We start from the raw sequence: 20,229 nt of genomic DNA on the forward strand, positions 1-20,229 counted from the left end.
TTTAATTAACCCATAAAGTATATCATCCTTTCGCGATTGTAAATAAGACCATAAGACCATAAGACATAGGAGTGGAAGTAAGGCCATACGGCCCATCGAGTCCACTCCGCCATTCAATCATGGCTGATGGGCATTTCAACTCTACTTACCCGCATTCTCCCTGTAGCCCTTAATTCCTTGTGACATCAAGAATTTATCAATCTCTGCCTTGAAGACATTTAGCGTCCCGGCCTCCACTGCACTCCGCGGCAATGAATTCCACAGGCCCACCACTCTCTAGCTGAAGAAATGTCTCCGCATTTCTGTTCTGAATTTACCCCCTCTAATTCTAAGGCTGTGTCCACGGGTCCTAGTCTTCTCGTCTAACGGAAACAATTTCTTAGCGTCCACCCTTTCCAAGCCATGTATTATCTTGTAAGTTTCTATTAGATCTCCCCTTAATTTTCTAAACTCCAATGAATACAATCATTGGATGATCCATACTGCTAATCTTGTCTTTGTCACCCACTCTATCCTGTCTGAAAACCTAAATAAGGTGTTAATGAGTTACTAACTTTGCCTCTCCCTTAGCCAGGTTTCCATTATAGCAGTGGTATCATGCTGCCATTTATTTCTGTGCCCTCAGTTCATCAGCTTAGTTTGTAATACTGCTTGCATTGAAGTATAAAGAGCTCAATCTGGTTAATTTATTTTGCTGGACACTTTTTAATAATTTGTCTTTCCAAGTTGCAGATATATCACTAACAAATATTCTACCACCTGTTTCCTGATCAGCTAAGCCTCCATTTTGGTTCCCATACCCCTGCCATGGTAGTTTGAAACTTTACCTACCAAATTAGCGAAAGCCCCCACAAAGCTATTTATCCCATTTCTGCCCAAGTGCAATCTGTCAAGCTTGTACATGTGCTACCTTCCCTAGAAAGTCCCAAAGCCTCAAGAATCTAAACCCATTCCTGGTACACCGTTTCTTCAGCCATGCATTCACTGATCTTATTCCTGCTCTTGCTAGTACTGGAGTAATCCTGAGGTTACTACATTTGAAGTCCTGCATTTTAATTTATCTCCCAACTTCCTACCTTCAGCTTTCAGATCCTTATCCCTTTTCTTACCATGTTGTTGGTACCTTTGTGTACCACACCCACTGGCTGCTCAACCTCCTGCTACAGAATGTCCTGCAGCCTCTCGGTGATATCCTTGGTGCTGGCACTAGGGAGGCAACATATCATCCTGATTTCACATCTGCAACCACAGAAGAACCTATCTGTATACCTTACTACTGAATCCCCTACCATTATAGCCACTCATTTTCCATCCCTTCCTGCAGCAGAGCCACCTATGGTGCCATCACCCATGGCTAATGTGACTTTCCTCTGAGAGGCCGTCCCTCCCTATGTATTGAAGCCACTACCTGTTTGAGAAGGAGGAGGTTGGGTGGATGACCACAGAGATTCCTACACTTTCTTCCTCAACACGTGACTTTGTCTGATGGTCACACATTCCCTTTCTGCCTTTGCAGTCCTCACTAGTAGTGTGGCTACCTCACTAAGCATGCTGCCTATGACATTCTCAGCATCACAGATATTGCACAATGTCTCTATCCATAGCTCCAGCTTCAAAAAGCTGTTATCCATTAGCTGTAGTTGGACTCACTTCTTGCACACATGATTGTCATGGACACTGGATGCATCCCTTATTTCTTACATCACAAGAGGAACACAGTAGAGGTCTGTGGTCTCCTATTATCTCAATCTCTCCAGATTGAGAATTTCTCCCTTTGGAGGTAGAGATACAAAAGTGTCCAGAGGGGCAATCTTTTCACACAGAGGTTGGTGAGTGTCTGGTACAGGCTCTCCTTTCTTTGAGTTGAGAACTTGAAGTCTGAATCTTTTGGTTTGCTGTTGCTAAACTAAAGCAAATTATGTGTTCAGGGTTATAGCAGTGGGATCCTGCTGGTCAAGGGGAAGGAAGGGTTGTGGCAAAGGCAATGGTCTCAGTATATGTTAAATTGATTTGAAATGTAACAATAGTAGTAACCATGCTTAATGGTTGATGTTTTTTCTTAGCCTGTGTGCAGGATGGCTCGTTACATGAAGTGTGGAGGACTGGCTTTGGTTGTTCTATTCGTGGTAGAGCAGGGTGTGCGATCTTTCCCTGAAGTGGAGGCTGCAATACCAGGTGAATATTGCGCTGGCATGATTAGCATGTGATTGAGATTAACTCACTCTTGAAGAAATGATATGATGCAGTTTGGGTTATTTTAGATTTAGCTTAGATAGACTTGCTGTAAATAACAAAGAACAAAGAACCTTACAGGACAGGAACAGGCCCTTCGGCCCTCCAAGCCTGAGCCGATCCAGATCCTCTATCTTAACCTGCCGCCTATTTTCTGAGGATCTGTATCGCTTTGCTCCCTGCCCATTCATGTATCTGTTTGGATACATCTTTAATGACGCTATCATTCCCGCCCCTACTACCTCTGCTAGCAACACATTCCAGGCACCCACTGCCCTCTGCATGAAGAACGTTCCATGTATATCTCCCCTAAACTTCTCCCCTCTCACTTTGAACTCATGATCCCTTGTAATTGAGTCCTCCGTTCTGGGAAAAATCTTCTTGCTATCCACCCTGTCTACACCTCTCTTGATTTTGTAGGCCTCAATCAGGTCCCCCCTCAATTTCCTATTTCCAATGAAAATAATCCTAATCTACTCAACCTCTCCTCATAGCTAGCACCCTCCAGGCAACATCCTGGTGAACCTCCTCTGCACTGTCTCCAAAACATCCACATTGTATTGGTAATGTGGCGAACAGAACTGTACACAGTATTCCAAATGTGGCCGAACCAAAGTCTTATACAACTCTAACTTGAACTGCCAACTCTTGTACTCAATACCCTGTCCATTGAAGGAAAGCATGCTGTATACCTTCTTGACCACTCGACTGACCTGCATTGCCACCTACAGGGAACAATGGACCTGAACACCTGGATATCTCTGTACATCAATTTTCCCCAGGACTTTTCAATTTACTGTATAGTTCACTCTGGAATTACATCTTTCAAAATGCATCACCTTTTATTTGTCCGGATTGAACTCCATCTGCCATTTCTCTGCCCAACTCTCCAATCTATCTATATTTTTCTGTATTCTCTGACTGTTCCCTTCACTACCTGCTACTCCAGCAACCATAGTGTCATCTGCAAACTTGCTAATGAGGCAACCTACACCTTCCTTCAGATCATTTATGTATATCACAAACAACAGTGGTCCCAGCACTAATCCTTGTGGTACACCACTAGTCACAGGTCTCCATTTTAAGAAGCTCCCTTCCACTACTGCTCTCTGTTTCCTGTTGCCCAACCAGTTCTCTATCCAACTAGCTAGAACAACCAGGACCCTATGCGACTTACCTTTCTTTATCAGCCTACCATGAGGAACCTTATCAAATACCTACTAAAGTCCATGTATATGACATCTACATCCCTTCCCTCATCAAGCAACTTTGTCACCTCTTCAAATAATTCTATTAGTTTTATACACCATGGCCTTCCCTGCACAAAACCATGCTGTCTATCACTGATAAACCCATTTTTTTCCAAATAGGTATATATCCTATCTCTTAGTATCTTCTCCAGTCTTCTTCTACCACTGATATCAGGCTCACGAGTGTGTAATTACCTGGATTATCCCTGCTACCTTCTTAAAAAGAGGATAACTTTAGCAATTCTCCATCCCTCTGGGAATTCTGCCAATTTTAAGGATGCTGCAAAGATATCGGGTAAAGCGCCAGCTATTTCTTCTCTCGGTTCCCTCAGCAACCTGGGATAGATCCATCCGGACCTGGGGACATGTCCACCTTAATGCCCTTAGAAGACACACTTCCTCCCTCCTTATGCCGCCTTGACCTAACATCTATCCCTAACCTCAATATCTGCCATGTCTACTCTCTACAAAGTACTCATTAAGAATCTCACCCATTTTCTCTGACTCCATGCATATCTTTCCTCCTTTGTCCTTGAGGGGGGCCAACTCTTTCCCTAGTTACCCTCTTGCTCTTCATATATGAATAAAAGGCTTTGGGGTTTTCCTTAACCCTACCTTTGAGAAATATGATCATAATATGATAGAAGTCCGCATGCAGTTTGAATAAGATATAATTATTCTAAAACAAAGGTTTTAGCTGTGGAAAAAAAATTGTGGAGATGAAGGGGCAGGTTGACTGTGGTGGATTGGAAAAAAAGATTTGAAAGAATTGCCAGTAAATAGGGAATGGTTAAGAAATATTACACAGTTTACAACAAATAAAGATTCACGTAAGGCACACACAACCAAAGGGTAAAACAACTTGTAATTAACAAAATAAGCTAAAGAATGCATTACATCAAAGTAAGTATCTTGTCGAGATTTCAAACCCAGCAAAACTTGGGTAAAAAAACTGTAAGAAAGGAAAAAGAATACAAGCTTGCAAGGAACATAAAAATAGATTCTGAAGGCTTCTTTATATCTGTGAAAAGGAAAAGCTTAGTTAGAACAAATGTAGGCATGTTACAAGTGGGAGCAGAGAACTTAAATTCTGGATCAGTGGTGCTGGAAGAGCACAGCAATTCAGGCAGCATCCGATGAGCAGCAAAATCGACGTTTCGGGCAAAAGCCCTTCATCAGGAATAAAAAGCTTTTTATTCCTGATGAAGGGCTTTTGCCCGAAAAGTCGATTTTGCTGCTCGTCGAATGCTGCCTGAATTGCTGTGGTCTTCCAGCACCACTGATCCAGAATCTGGTTTCCAGCATCTGCAGTCATTGTTTTTACCCCGCAGAGAACTTAAAGTAGAGATAAGGAAATCGCAAAGAAGTTAACAGTTACTCAGTGTTTGTCTTTATAGAGAAGACATACTGAATGTTTCCCAGAAATACTAGGCAACCAATGGACTTGTGAAATTGAGGAACTACAAGACATTAGTATTAGTTGAGAATTATTACTTAAAGCCAACTGGATTGCAAGTTGGCCTATCCCTGAACCATAGAGATTTCTACGTATGAGCATTAAAGGAGATGGCAAAACAGATAATGGATGCAATGGTGAATATCTTTCAAAATTGTGGAGATCCTGGAAAAGTGTCTGGGGCTTAGAAAGTGAAAAATATAGCTCTCCTTTTCAAGAAAAGAGGATGAAGGAGAATGGAAACCACAGACTTGTCAGTTTGATATCAGTTATAAAGAAAATGTGAGAATGTGTTACAAGGAAGGATAAAATAACTAGATATTTAGAAAATAATCAACAAATTGAACATGTATTTAGGAAGAGGAAGTCTTACTGACAAACCTATTAGGGTTTTTGGGATATACTTGTAGCATTGATGCAAGAAAATCATGGATGCAGTGTATTTGGATTTTCAGAAGGCTTTTTGAGGTCCACTCTGGTGGCTAGCAAATAAAGTTAGAGAACATGGAATTGGGGGAAATATACTCATATGAATTGAGAATTGTTTAACAGGCAGAAAGCAGAGAATGGAGTAATTGGACCATTTCAGGATGCCAGGCAGTTACTAGTGAGATACTGCAAGGATTGGTGCCACATCCACAGCTTTGCACAATGTATACAGATGATTTGGATGTTAGAGTACTTTTTCTGGGCCAAGTAGTTTTGTTTCTAATTTTGAATTGTGTCAAATCTTTTAGAATGTTTTTCACCATAAGGACAAATGGGTTTTCTTGACCTATCTTATCAAACCTGCCTGATTAATTACCACTATGCCCCTTGCTTCATTAATTACGGCTATGCTCTCATGTCCAATCTCTACCTCCTTTTGCCATGTACCTTTCATGGAACATCTTGCCAATCTGAGGATATACATTGAAAGATTACAATGTGAGTGTGCCAACTTTGAAAGTATTGACTATGCAGTGTTGCTCCTCATCAATAGCATGATCGCATAGCAGGTATGAAGCCACACTGTCTAAAATATATAGTTTGCATGGCTAACATTCCCGCACATATACAACCCCATTCTCTCACCTTAGCCACTGTTTAACCACCATGCTACACATTTTACCTGCCTACATCCCGATTGAAAAACGTCTCTAAATCATTGGGATCCTGATGCCCACTGTAGATCTGAATCTTGTAATTGTCCGGTAGAGGAACATCACATATGGGCAAGCAACTGGAGAAATACAAATGTAAGCTTTCTTTTATAGAAAATAAACAAATTCAGCAGAGGTAAACTTTGGCCCCACAACACCATCTAGATTTCTGCACCATGATCAAACATTATTTTATAGTTAGCGACTGTGTGCTACACCAAGTTGTCTTACCTTGAAACCAGGTGTCAATGAGAGACTGCCAGGCTTGTAGAACCAGTGATAGTTGAGCTCTGTCATGGACAATGTCAGCTTCTTCATCCCCAGTGTCACCATCTCCTTCAGAAGAACATTAGTCACTTTTCCCAATTCCTCTGCATCTAGTATATCACCTTATCACCTGCTCCAGTTCTGCAGGGCAAAACATATCAGGACAATACAATACACTTTATCTGGTCTATACTTGAAGGCAGCAAAACTGGATCTTCAAGAGACCTATACACTGTTCCATCAAGTCTCTACTGAGGCATTGACAGCATTAAACCTGTGTTCTGCATCAATATAGAATGGTGAGCACAGGAACAGGTCCTTTGGCCCATCATGTCTGTGCCGACTATGATGCCATTCTAAACTAATCACATCTCCCTATTCGTTTAGTCCCTGTCTTTTCATGTGTTTATCTAAATGCCTTTTAAACTTTGCTAACGCATCTGATTCTACCACCGCCCTGCTAGCATGTTTCAGGTATCTATCACTCTCTATGCAAAAAACCTCTCCTTACACAACTTTGTGAAATGTTTTTCCTTTCATCTTAAATCTATGCCCCGAGTATTTGACACTTACACCCTGGGAAAAAGAATCCAACTATCCACCCTCTCCATATCTCTCATAATTTTACATACTTTTATCAGATTGCCCTCAGCCTCCAATGCTGTAGCAAAAACAATCCAAGTTTGTCCAACTCTTCCTCATTGCTAATACACTCCAATCCAGGCTACATCCTGGTAAACCATTTTTACACCCTCCATAAAGCCTTCATTTCCTTCCTATAGTATGGTGACTAGAACTGTACACAATACTCCAAATGTAACTTAGCTAAAATCTTATACAGGTGCAACATGAATTGCCAACTTTTATGCTCAATTCCCCTACAACTGAAGGCAAGCATGCCAACCAGCTTCTTTAACAGGTTATCTATATCTGTTGCCTCTTTGTTTAACTTCGCGATTTCTTTATATATCTATTTTCCTAAGGATCCTGTCTATGTTCCTCTTCCATTTGACCTCCCAATGATTCAACTCACACTTTTCTGAATAAAACTCTATCTACCATTTCTCCCCTGATCTTTCAAACTGATTTATAACCTCCTTCACTGCCCACAACTTCACCAATTTTTGTCATTTGAGAACTTTCTAATCAGACCACCTACATTTTCATCCAAAGCATTTACATTTATCACTAATAATAGAAGCCCCAGCATTAATGCTTGCAGAATATCGCTGGTTACAGATCGCCAGTCAGAAAAACACCCTTCAACAATTACCCTCCATCTTCTACGATCAAGCCAATCTTGTACCAAATTGCTATTCACCATTGATTCCATGAGACTTAATCTTCTGGATCAGCCTACCATGAGGGATCTTGTCAAATACTATGGTAAAGTCCATACAGACAGCATCCACTGCCCGATCATCAACAATCATTTCGTCACTTCCGCAAAAATCTTAATTTGGAGACGCTGGTGTTGGATTGGGGTGTATAAAGTTAAAACTCACGTAACACCAGGTTATAGTCCAACAGATTTATTTGGAAGTACTAGTTTTTGGAGCACTGCTCCTTTATCAGGTGATTGTGGATTATAAGATCATAAGACAGAACTTATAGCAAATGTTTACAGTGTGATGCAACTGAAATGATATTTTAAAAAGACCTGGATTGTTTGTTATGTTTCTCATCTTTTAGAATGGCCATGTTGGTTTCAGTTCTTTCATATGTAAATCCCAGAACATTTTTTAAAGTTGCATTCTCATTTGAGATTAGATTAGATTCCCTACAGTGTGGAAATAGGCCCTTTGGCCCAACAAGTCCACACAGACCCTCTGAGGAGTAACCCACCCAGACCCATTTCCCTCTGACTAATGCACCTAACACTATGGGCAATTTAGCATGACCAATTCACCTGATTTGTACATCTTTGTGACTGTGGGAGGAAACCGGAGCACCCGGAGGAAACCCGGAACCCTGGTGCTCTGAGGCAGCCGTGCTAACCACTGAGCCACTGTGCTGCCCTGATGAAAGACCTGAAACCAACAAGGTCATTCTAAAAGATGAGAGCCTTAACAAGCAATCCAGATCTTTTTAAATATATCATTTCAGTTGCATCACATTGTAAACTTTTGCTATAAATTCTGTATCTTATGATTTTATACTCCACAACCACCTGATGAAGGAGCAACACTCTGAAAGCTAGTGCTTCCAAATAAACCTGTTGGACTATAACCTGGTATTGTGTGATTTTTAACTTCAAAAATTTTAATCACCTTTGTGAGACAAAACCTACCCCACATAAAGCCTTGCTAACTATCTCTAATAATTTGATTCTTCTCAAAATGCGAGTAAATCCTATACCTAAGAATCATCTCAGATAATTTCCCTACAATCAACATGCCTCCAGTGAAAGATCCCATCACTGTTAGTGAAAAAGACTTAAATTGAACACAGGAGGAGCAAAAGAGTTTCTTTGGTCTCAGAATAGTTATTGATATTATACCTTCCGGATGAGGAATCCTGGGTGTGGATAAGAGGACATTTGTCTGTCTTTATGTGCAGCAACTTGTTGAAGATGTCCTGCTGGCTGAGTGACTATCACATGTCATTGAAAAGGGTGTGCCTGCAGTGCAGCACCATCATCTGCCTGGTCCCTCATTAATGTATCACCCCAGGCAAGGCTATGGATCAAGTGCTAGAAAGTGGAATTAGAATAGTTAAGTGGATATTTTTGACTGACCAAGATGTGATGGGCTGAAGGATCTTTTTCTGTGCTGTAGATCTCTGAGTTTATGAGTCTAGATGCCAAGCCTCAGAATGCGTTCAGCATAGTAATTGTGGCACTTGCAAGGATGTTATGTTGTCTTTGTGCCGTTATTGCTGATAATTTCAATAGTGTTGAGAGAACCGAATTCAATTTGCGAGCATCTGTGACATGTAGCAAATCAACTCTGAGCAGCTGCTATCCTTAAGCTCCTTCACTGTACGTGTCTAGCAAATGGGTAATGAAATGATTGCTAATCCCATGCAGCCAAACTTTGCACATGTATTCACCCCATTCACCTTGATTTTTCCACCACTCACTATCCTTATCACCACTTCTACATGCTTCTCTGCTTTTTTTCAATTCACTTGTGAGTTGTGGGCATCATTGGCTGTTCCAATATTTATTGCCCATTCCTTGTTGCCCATAGTTGGTGAGCTGCCGTTTTGAGCAGCTGCAGACCGTATACTGTAGGCAGACCCATAATGCTGTTAGGGAATGAATCCCAGAATTTTAAACCAACAACAGTGAAGGAACAGAGATAAATTTCTCAGTCAGAATGGTGAGTGGCTTGGAAGGGATCTTGTCTGTGATAGTGTTCCTGTGTATCATGTATGTGGCCTTGTCCTTCTAAATAGAATTGGTCATGGGCTTGAAAAATGTTGTCTAAGAAGTGTTAGTGAATTTCTGCAGGGCATCTTACAAATCGGACATTCTGCTACTTCTGAGCATTGCTGGTGGAGGCAGTGGATATTTGTGGATGTGGTGCCAATTAAGCTGCTGGTGTTGTTGGAGATGCACTTATCCAGACAAGAGGGAGTATTCCATCACCTGGCTTGTACCTTATAGACAGGATTTGGTTAGTCAGGATGTGAGTTACTCGCTGTGGTATTCCTAGCCCTACGTATATATGACTAGTCCAGATCAGTTTCTTGCTAATAGTAACCTCTAGGATGTTGATAGTGGGAGATTCAGGGATGGTAATGCCATTGAATGTCAAGGGGTGGTGGTGAGATTGTCTTTTGTTGGAGACAGTCATTACATGGCATTTGTGTGACACTAATGTCACTTGCCACTTTTCAGTCCTGTGTCTGCATGGGTTTCCTCCTACAGTACTCCGACAGTCCAAAGATGTGAAGGTTAAGTGAATTGGCTATGCTAAATTTCCCATTGTGTCCAGGGATGTGATGGCTAGGTGTATTAGTCATGGGAAATTCAGGGGGTTAAGGTAGGGGGAGGATCTGAGTGGGATGCTCTTTGGAAGGTTGGTGTGGACTCGATAGATCAAATAGCTTGTTTCCACACTGTAGGGATTCTGTGACTTAAGTATTTGGATATGGACTGCTTCAGTATCTGAGGAGATGCGAACAGTGCTGAAAATTGTTCAATCAACAGTGGACTTCTCCACCTCTGACTTTATGATGGAGGGAAGATCATTGATGATCCAGTTGAAGATGGTTGGGCCTCAGACATTACCCTGATAAACTGTAGAGATGTCCTGAAGCTGAGATGACTGACAGCCAACAACCACTCTCATCATCCTATGTGCCAGATACAATTCCCTCATCACTTCTGTCATTGATGTCCCCTCTTCCCCTATAGCTCCCCTTTTGAACCCTTCAGAAAGTTTGATGGAAAGACACATATGACTGTATTCATCCCAGACTTCTGACTGGCCTTGATGAACACACCCTAGATGCAGTTGACAACACCATTGACTCCTGTGTTTAGAGGTCCCCTACTGAAAACATTTGATTCCCCAGACTACTTCTGCTGACACTGCAGGATTGATTGCTGAACATCCCCTGTACTGTACCTGGACTGATCCCCGATCATGAGTGTCTCAAGTGGGCCACTGAATTTGTTGGAGTCCCTGGACAGTGCATAGACTGTGACCATGACTGATGGCACCAGGACTCCCTGACTGGCAGCACATCACCCATTCACTCTACTGAGGACTAGCCTCTGACATGATCATTTGTGTGTAATGTGATTGCATCTCAGGCAGTTGACAGACTGTGTTAGATTGGCATCTTGGCATGCCCCTCAGAACAATACCATACTGACAAGCAGCCTAAGTGCCTGCACTGAAGAGCACTTAAAAATGGTAGTAGCAAAAGACTTTTCTCCACAGCTATCTGATGAAGGAGCAACGCTCTGAAAATTAGTGCTTCCAAATAAACCTACTGGACCATAACCTAGTACTGTGTGATTTTTAACTTTGTCCACCCCAGTTCAACACCGGCACCTCCACATCATGCCGGAATAGAGGCAATCTTTCCAAATAACCAGCTTTGGTGCTGTGGGACTTCATTCCATTTAGAATAAAAACAGAAAGACCAACAAGATCTCACCACTCACATCCTGTCACCTGCTGGCACACTACCCATGCCCAATGCTTCTTCCAACCTCCTATGGCCCTTCATTACTTCATAACTGGATATGCCTCCTCAAACACCCCCATGTCATTCATGTCACCACTGCAAATTATGCCCTCAAATAACCTGATTGGTCTATCCTGCAGCCTTATGACAGGCTATTCCTATGGTGATAGTTTGATATGTATATTAAGTTTAAGCAAAATCATATAATTTTCCACTGTGTTTAAAAAAATACTTCTTTCAATACAAGGCAATAAAAATATCAATCAGATGGCAGAGATCAAATAGCCAAAGCTTTCAATCAAACAGGGACTTGGTTCTTTCAATAAATAGTGGATGTCAGTGTTCTCAGCGAGGTTGACAAGCAGAAGGCTAAGAGAACACAGCAAGCCAGGCAACATCAGGAGGTGGAGAAGTCGACTTCTTCACTTCCTGATGCTGCCTAGCTTGCGGTGTTATCCCAGCCTCCTGCTTGTCTATTTTGGATTTCAGCATCTGCAGCATTCTCAGCGAAGCATACATAATAAGAAAACAAATTACCAGTGCCTTTCTATGTAGTTTGTTGTAAATGCAGTATTTGGAAGAATTATTCAGTTTGTTCTTCATCTTTTTCTCTGTGAAGGATGTCCAGACTGTAGACTGAAGGAGAACACACGTTTCTCAAGAGCAGGGGCACCCATCTTCCAGTGTAAAGGCTGTTGTTTCTCCCGTGCTTATCCAACGCCAATGCGGTCCAAGAAAACAATGCTGGTTCCAAAGAATATCACTTCAGAAGCAACATGCTGTGTAGCTAAATTATTTTCCAGGGTAAGACATCTGGATGAAGTCAAAAATTTTATTGCAAGAACAGACAATAAAATGTAATACATATAAGATATGGCAGTCTCGGAAATGGTTGAAGAGCTCCTCTTGTGAGCTTTTAGATGTTGAATTCTAATGCCTTTCATTAAGTAGGACACAAGTGTGGAAAGGATGCAATCATTACTGTGGTGTGCTTTTGCTGTTAATGCAGCTGCTGTTATTCTTTGTTATTTCTGCCCATTGTATCCCATCCATTTTAAACTTTATTACAAAGGAAATATAATCTCATGTTTGCACAGATCTTTTCACACTTTCCACCACCTCTCCTCCCTTGTCCCTGAGATAAATAGCTAGTCTGCAACTGCCTTCTGTCTCTCTCTGTGTAATGTAATTTCCCTACCCATGTCTGAGCAATAAAGGTAAATAAGGAGGTGGCAAACTGGTGAATCGGAGAGGGATCTGGAAGAAATGTAAACTTTAATGCAAACCCAAATGTAAATGAAATGCAAGAAGAGCATTGGAAAGAATAAGGTAACAGAAGACATTGAATTTTTTTTCTTTTCTCTGTGGATGTTGCTGGCAAGGCCATTTGGTTCCTATGCTGAAAATGTGTTGCTGGAAAAGCGCAGCAGGTCAGGCAGCATCCAGGGAACAGGAGAATCGACGTTTCGGGCATAAGCCCTTCTTCAGGAAGGGCTTATGCCCGAAACGTCGATTCTCCTGTTCCCTGGATGCTGCCTGACCTGCTGCGTTTTTCCAGCAACACATTTTCAGCTCTGATCTCCAGCATCTGCAGACCTCACTTTCTCCTCCATTTGGTTCCTATGCCTAATTGCTCTTGAAAGAGTGGCTTGCTCAGTAATTTCAGAGGACTGTTAAAAGTCAATCACATTGCAATGGATCTACAGTTACATGCTGGCCAGACCAGGTAAGGATAGCAGATTTCCTTCCCTAAAGACATTGCAGGATAGTATCACAAAAATCCTAGAATCCTTACAATGTGGAAGCAGACCATTTGTCCCATCAAGTCCACACTAAGTCTTTGAAGAGCATCCTGCCCAAACCAACCCTGTAACCCTGCATTTCCCATGGTTAATTAATCTCCAAACTCCATACAGACAGTTACCCAAGTCTGAAGTTGAACCCAAGTCCGTGGCACTATGAGGCAACAGTGCTAACTACAGAGCCACCATAGCACCCTAATAATTATTTTGCTTTATCGTTAGCAGTCAGAAAAATAGATGCAGCATTGAAGCTGAAATAAGTAGAAAGGTAATTGAATTTAAAATAGAAAGGATGTACTAAATAAAGAAATAAAACTCAAAGAGGATTTAGTTCCAGATGGATTGCATTCATATATTATAAAAGAATCTAGGGAAGAGATAGAAAAAGCAATGTTCATATTTAATGATTCATTAGAAGAACATCTTTTGTAGATGACTGGCAAATAGCTGTCATAATTTCTATATTTAAAAAGGGAGGCCAAACATGTTCAGGAAATTAAACATTTAGAAATGAGCAATGTAATAACAAATAACTAGCTTGGATGTCAAAAGGAAAGTCTCACTTGATTAGTTGAACTAAATCCTCTAAAGAAGTCACAGAGACAGTAGACAATGGCAATGTGGGACATGCAATTTAACTGTATTTTAAAAATAACTTTAGTAAGCAGTCCCATAATAGACTAATGAATAACATGGAGTCAGAGAACCTAGTGCTGAACGGGTTACTAGTGGTCTTCATCACAGAAAGCAAAATATGGGAGCTATTGAGCTGTACAGCATGGAAACAGACCCTTTGTCCAAGTCGCCATATCGACCAGATATCCTAAATTAATCAAGTCCCCTTTGCCAGCATGTGGCCCATATTCCTTTAACCCTTTTCTGTTTATATACCTATCTAGGTGCCTTTGAAATGTTGTAATTGTACCAGCCTCCACCACTTCCTCTGGCAACTCATTCTGTGCACACACCACCCACTCTGTGGAAGTGTTGCCCCTTTGGTCCCTTTTAAATCTTTCCCCTCTCACCTTAAACCTCAGCCCTCTAATTTTGATTTTCCCCAACTCGGAGAAAAGACCTTGGCTATTCACCCTATTCATGCCCCTCATGATTTTATACACCTCTGTAAAGTTACCTCTCAGCTTCCGACACTCCAGGGAGAATAACCTTAACGTATTCACCCTCTTATTATGGCTCAAATCCTCCCAATCCTGGCAACATCCTTGTAAATCTTTTCTGGACCCTTTAAAGTTTCAAAACATCCTTCCTATAGCAGAAAGACCCGAAGTGAAAGCAGTATTCCAAAAGTAACCTAACCAATGTCCTGTATAGCCACAACATGACCTCCCAGTTCTAACACAGTGCATTGACCAATAAAGGCAAGCATACCAAGTGCTTTCTTCACTCTTCTGTCTTCCTGCAACTTTACTTTGAAGGAAATATGAATCTGCACTCCAAGGTCTCTTTGTTCAGCAGCACTCCCTAGGACCTTGGCTTTTAGTGTCTCAGTCCTGCCCTGATTTATTTTTCCAAGATGCAGCACCTCACATTTATCTAAATTAAACTCCATCTGTCACCCCTCAGTCCATTGGCCCATCTGATCAAGGTCCCATTGTGCTCTAAGGTAGCCTTCATCGCTGGCCACTACACCTCCAATTTTGGTGTCATCTGCAAACTTACTAACCAAACTTCCTATGTTCATGTCCAAATCACTTATATAAATTATGAAAAACAGTGGAACCAGCACCGATCTTTATGGCACACTGCTCATCACAGGCCTTGGGTTTGAAAAGCAATCCTCCAACACCAACCTCTGTCTTCTAGCTTCAAGCCAGTTCTGTATCCAAATGACTAGTTATCCCTATATTCCATGAGATTTAACCTTGTTAACCAGTCTACCATGAGGAAACTTGTCAGTTGCCTGACTGAAGTCCATACAGACAACACCCATCGTTTTGCCATATTGACTGTATGATTGAATGAATGCAAAGATTGATTCATTGAATGAATCAGTACTCTTTGAAACTCCTTCAGAAAACTCAAGTTGGTGAGACATGATTTCCCACACAAAGCCATGTTGACAATCCCTAAACAGTCCTTACCTTTCCAAATCATATAAATCCTGTCCGCTCCAACAACTTGCCCACCACAGATACCAGGCTCACCAGTCTATACTTCCTATCTTTCTTAAATAATGGCACCACATTAGCCAACCTCTGGTCTTCTGGCACCTCACCTATGACTATCGATGATATAAATATCGTAGCAAGGGGCCCAACAATCACATCCTTAACTTTCCTCACGGTTCTTGGGCACACCTGACCAGGTCCCAGGGATTTATCCACCTTTATGTATTTTAAGACATCCAGCACCTCTTCCTCTGTAATATGGACATTTTTCAGGATGTTGTTTTTTTCCCCACATTCTATATCTTGCATATGCTTCTTCCATATGTATCTCCACCATCTCCTGCAGTTCCACACATAGGCGGCCTTGCTGATCTTTAAGGGATTCTGGATTAGTGGTGCTGGAAGAGCACAGCAGTTCAGGCAGCATCCAAGGAGCAGTGAAATCGACGTTTCGGGCAAAAGGCTCTGTTTTGTGAGCAATACAGGCAGATCACAGATTTAAGTAGCATAGATAAGTAAATAATAGGTAAACAGCGGCAAAAACAAAAACACTAGCACAAGCGAATGTTAAGTGTTTATGAGACCATTCAGTATTCTGACAATAGTGGGGTAGAAACTGTTTTGAAACCAGCTGGTGCATGTGTTCAGGCTTCTGTCCCTTCTCCTCGATGGTAGAGGTTATACAAAAACATTGCCAGGGTGGGATGGATCTTTGAGAATGCTGGTGGCCTTTCCTTTATAGCAGGCCTGGTAGATGGATTCTATAGATGGGAGGTTGGCTTTTGTGATTCTCTTGGCTGTGTTCACCATTCTCTGTAATCATCGCCGATCTTGAATGGTGCAGTTACCATGCCAGGTAGTGATACATCCAGACAGAATGCTCTCGATGGTGCACCTATAAAAGTTAGCAAGAGTCTTCACCGTCATGCCAAATTTAGAATTCTTTTAGATTCTCCTCAACCCTATTTGCCAAATCTATCTCATGTTCCCTTTTAGTCTGCGTCATTTTCCTCTTAAGTATACTTTTACTGCCTTTATGCCCTTACTGGTGATTCCCTCCATTCCAGCTGTCTGCACCTTCTTGTGTCTTCTTTTTCTTGACCTTAACTTCCTGAGTCATCCAGCATTCCCTACAACTACCAGTCTTACCCTTCACCCTAACAGGAACATACTGTCTCTGGACCCTAGTTATCTCATTTTTGAAGGCTTCCCATTTTCCAGCCATCCCTTGACCAGCAAATATTGCCCCCAATCAATTATTGAAATTTCCTGCCTAATACTCTCAAAATTGACCTTCCTCCAATTTAGAATTGTAAATTCTAAATCTAGTCTATCCTTTTCCATCACTATTTTAAAAACTAATAGAAGTATGAACACTTGCCCCAAAGTGCTCCGCTTTGACATCTCGGTTACCTGCCCTACCTTATTTTCCAAGAGTAGGTCAAGTTGTACTCCTGCTCTAGTAGGTACATCCACATACTGAATCAGAAAATTTTCTTGTATTCACTTAACAAATTGCTCTCCATCCAAACTCTTGACACTATGGCAGTCTCAGTCTATGTTTAGGGAGTTAAAACTCCCTACCATTACCACCTCATGATTCTTACAGATTACTGAGATCTCTTTACATTTTTTTTCTCAATTTTTCACTGACAATTTGGGGGTGTGTGGAGGTGATTATCATTTTCTTATTTCTCAGTTCCATGCAAATAACTTCACCCTGGATGTACCCTCAGGAATATCCTCCCTAAGTACAACTGTAATATTATCCCTAAAATAAACTCCCCTTCCTCTCTTGTCCTTATTGTGCTTCCCATAGCATCTGTGTCCTGGAACATTAAACTGCCAGTCCTGTCTATCCCTGAGCCATGTCTCTGTAATTGCTATGATATCCCAGTCCCATGTTCCCAACCATGCCCTTAGGACGCCTGCCTTACCTGATAGGCCTGTTGCATTGAAAGAAATGCAGTTTAATTTATCAGTCCTACCTCATTCTCTGTTTTGTTCCTGTTGCCTTAACTGTTTGACTTGCCCCTGTTCCCAACTGCGCCAGTCTCAGACCCTTTCTCACTATCTCCCAGGGTCCCATCCCCCACCAGTTAAAATCATCCCGAGCAGCTCTAGCAATTCTCTCCAGTAGACAAACAGGAGGTTGGAAGAACACAGCATCAGGAGGTGGAGAAGATGACGTTTCGAGTGTAAACCCTTCTTCAGGAGTGGGAGCAGCTGTAAGGTGAGCAGCAGATAAAGGGGGTTGGGAGTGCAGGATGGTACAAACTGGGTTGGTTGATGAAACGAATGAGTCTGGCTGATGGCAAGAAGGAAGGGCTGATGAGAGGAATGGGAGGGAGCGGGGAGGGACTGGGAAGGGAGTTGGGTGATGGGAAGGATGATTATTTGAAAGTGGAGAACTCAATGTTGAATCCTCCAGGCTGTAGGCTGCCCAGGTGGAATTTGAAGTGTTAGAACATAGAACATAGAACATAGAACATAGAAGAATACAGCGCAGTACAGGCCCTTCGGCCCTCGATGTTGCGCCGATCCAAGCCCACCTAACCTACACTAGCCCACTATCCTCCATATGCCTATCCAATGCCCGCTTAAATGCCCATAATGAGGGAGAGTCCACCACTGCTACTGGCAGGGCATTCCATGAACTCACGACTCACTGAGTAAAGAACCTACCCCTAACATCTGTCCTATACCTACCCCCCTTTAATTTAAAGCTATGCCCCCTTGTAATAGCTGACTCCATACGTGGAAAAAGATTCTCACTGTCGACCCTATCTAAACCCCTAATCATCTTGTACACCTTATCAAGTCACCCCTAAACCTTCTTTTCTCCAATGAAAACAACCCCAAGTGCCTCAGCCTTTCCTCATACGATCTTTCTACCATACCAGGCAAATTCCTGGTAAACCTCCTCTGCACCCGTTCCAGTGCCTCCACATCCTTCCTATAGTATGGCGACCAAAACTGCACACAATACTCCAGATGCGGCCGCACCAGAGTCTTATACAACTGCAACATGACCTCAGTACTCCGGAACTCAATTCCTCTACCAATAAAAGCCAGTACGCCATATGCCTTCTTCACCGCACTATTTACCTGGGTGGCAACTTTCAAAGATCTGTGTACATGGACACCAAGATCCCTCTGCTCATCCACACTACCAAGTATCCGACCATTAGCCCAGTACCCCATCTTTTTGTTACTCTTACCAAAGTGAATCACCTCACACTTAGCTACATTGAACTCCATTTGCCACCTTTCTGCCCAGTTCTGCAGCTTATCTATATCCCGCTGTAACCTGACACATCCTTCCTCACTGTCTACAACTCCTCCAACTTTTGTATCCTCCGCAAACTTGCTCACCCAACCTTCTAACCCCTCTTCCAGGTCATTTATAAAAATGACAAACAGCAATGGTCCCAAAACAGATCCTTGCGGAACACTGCTAGAGACGGCACTCCAAGATGAACCTTTGCCATCAACTCCTAATCCAAACCTCCAACTCACCCTCAATGCCATACCTCCGTATTTTTTGCAGTAGTCTACCATGGGGAACCTTATCAAACGCCTTACTAAAATCCATATACACCACATCTACCGCTTTCCCCTCGTCCACCTCCTTAGTCACCTTCTCAAAGAATTCAATAAGGTTTGTGAGGCACGACCTGCCCTTCACAAAACCATGCTGACTATCCTTGATCACATTATTCCTATCCAGATGTTCATAAATCCTATCCCTTACAATTCTCTCTAAGACTTTGCCCACAACAGAAGTGAGACTCACCGGCCTATAGTTACTAGGGTTATCCCTACTCCCCTTCTTGAACAAGGGAACCACATTTGCTAGCCTCCAATCTTCTGGCACTACTCCTGTAGACAACGAGGACATAAAAATCAAGGCCAATGGCTCTGCAATCTCCTCCCTTGCTTCCCAGAGAAACCTAGGATAAATGCCATCAGGCCCAGGGGACTTATCTATTTTCACCCTTTCCAGAATTTCCAACACCTCTTCTCTACATACCTCAAAGCCATTCATTGTACGTAATTGCGACTCAGTACTCACATTGACAACAATGTCCTGTTCCTGATTGAATACTGACGAAAAGTATTCATTCAGTGTCTCCCTAATCTCTTCAGCCTCCACACGCAACTTTCCACTACTATCCTTGACTGGACCTATTCCTACCCGAGTCATTCTTTTATTCCTGACATACCTATAGAAAGCCTTAGAGTTTTCCCTAATCCTACCAACTAAGGACCTTTCATGTCCCCTCTTTGCTGCTCTTAGCTCTCTCTTCAGGTCCTTCCTGGCTACCTTATAACTCTCAATCGCCCCAATTGAACCTTCACGCCTCATCTTTACATAGGCCGCCCTCTTCCCTTTAACAAGGGATTCCAATTCCTTATTAAACCACTGCTCCCTCACACGACCCTTTCCTCCCTGCCTGACTGGTACATACTTATCAAGGACACTCAATAGTTGCTCCTTGAACAAGCTCCACATATCAATTACGCCCTTGCCTTGAAGCTTACTTTTCCAAGCCACACATCCTAAGTCATGCCTCACCGCATCACAATTTCCCTGCCCCCAGCTATAACTCTTGCCCTGTAGTGCACACTTATCCCTCTCCATCACTAGAGTAAAAGTCACCGAATTGTGGTCACTGTCCCCAAAGTGCTCACCTACCTCTAATTCTAATACCTGGCCTGGTTCATTACCCAGAACCAAATCCAGTATGGCCTCACCTCTTGTTGGCCTATCTACATATTGTGTCAGGAAATCCTCCTGCACACATT

General features: G+C 42.2%; 1 protein-coding gene across 1 annotated transcript in view; it reads left to right on the top strand.

The window, feature by feature from the left end:
* LOC122553238 (glycoprotein hormones alpha chain-like) overlaps positions 1–20,229 on the top strand; it is a 40,515-nt gene that overhangs the window by 8,310 nt on the left and 11,976 nt on the right. The window contains exons 2-3 of the mRNA XM_043696823.2: positions 2,064–2,175; positions 12,112–12,296. Coding sequence (XP_043552758.2) covers positions 2,064–2,175; positions 12,112–12,296 — 297 coding nt within the window. The remainder of the gene's footprint in view (positions 1–2,063; positions 2,176–12,111; positions 12,297–20,229) is intronic.

The sequence above is a fragment of the Chiloscyllium plagiosum genome, unplaced genomic scaffold (genome assembly GCF_037043375.1).
Source record: "Chiloscyllium plagiosum isolate Xiang-an unplaced genomic scaffold, Cpla_swu_hap1 HiC_scaffold_10, whole genome shotgun sequence".
In the NCBI taxonomy this organism is placed as follows: Eukaryota; Metazoa; Chordata; class Chondrichthyes; order Orectolobiformes; family Hemiscylliidae; genus Chiloscyllium; species Chiloscyllium plagiosum.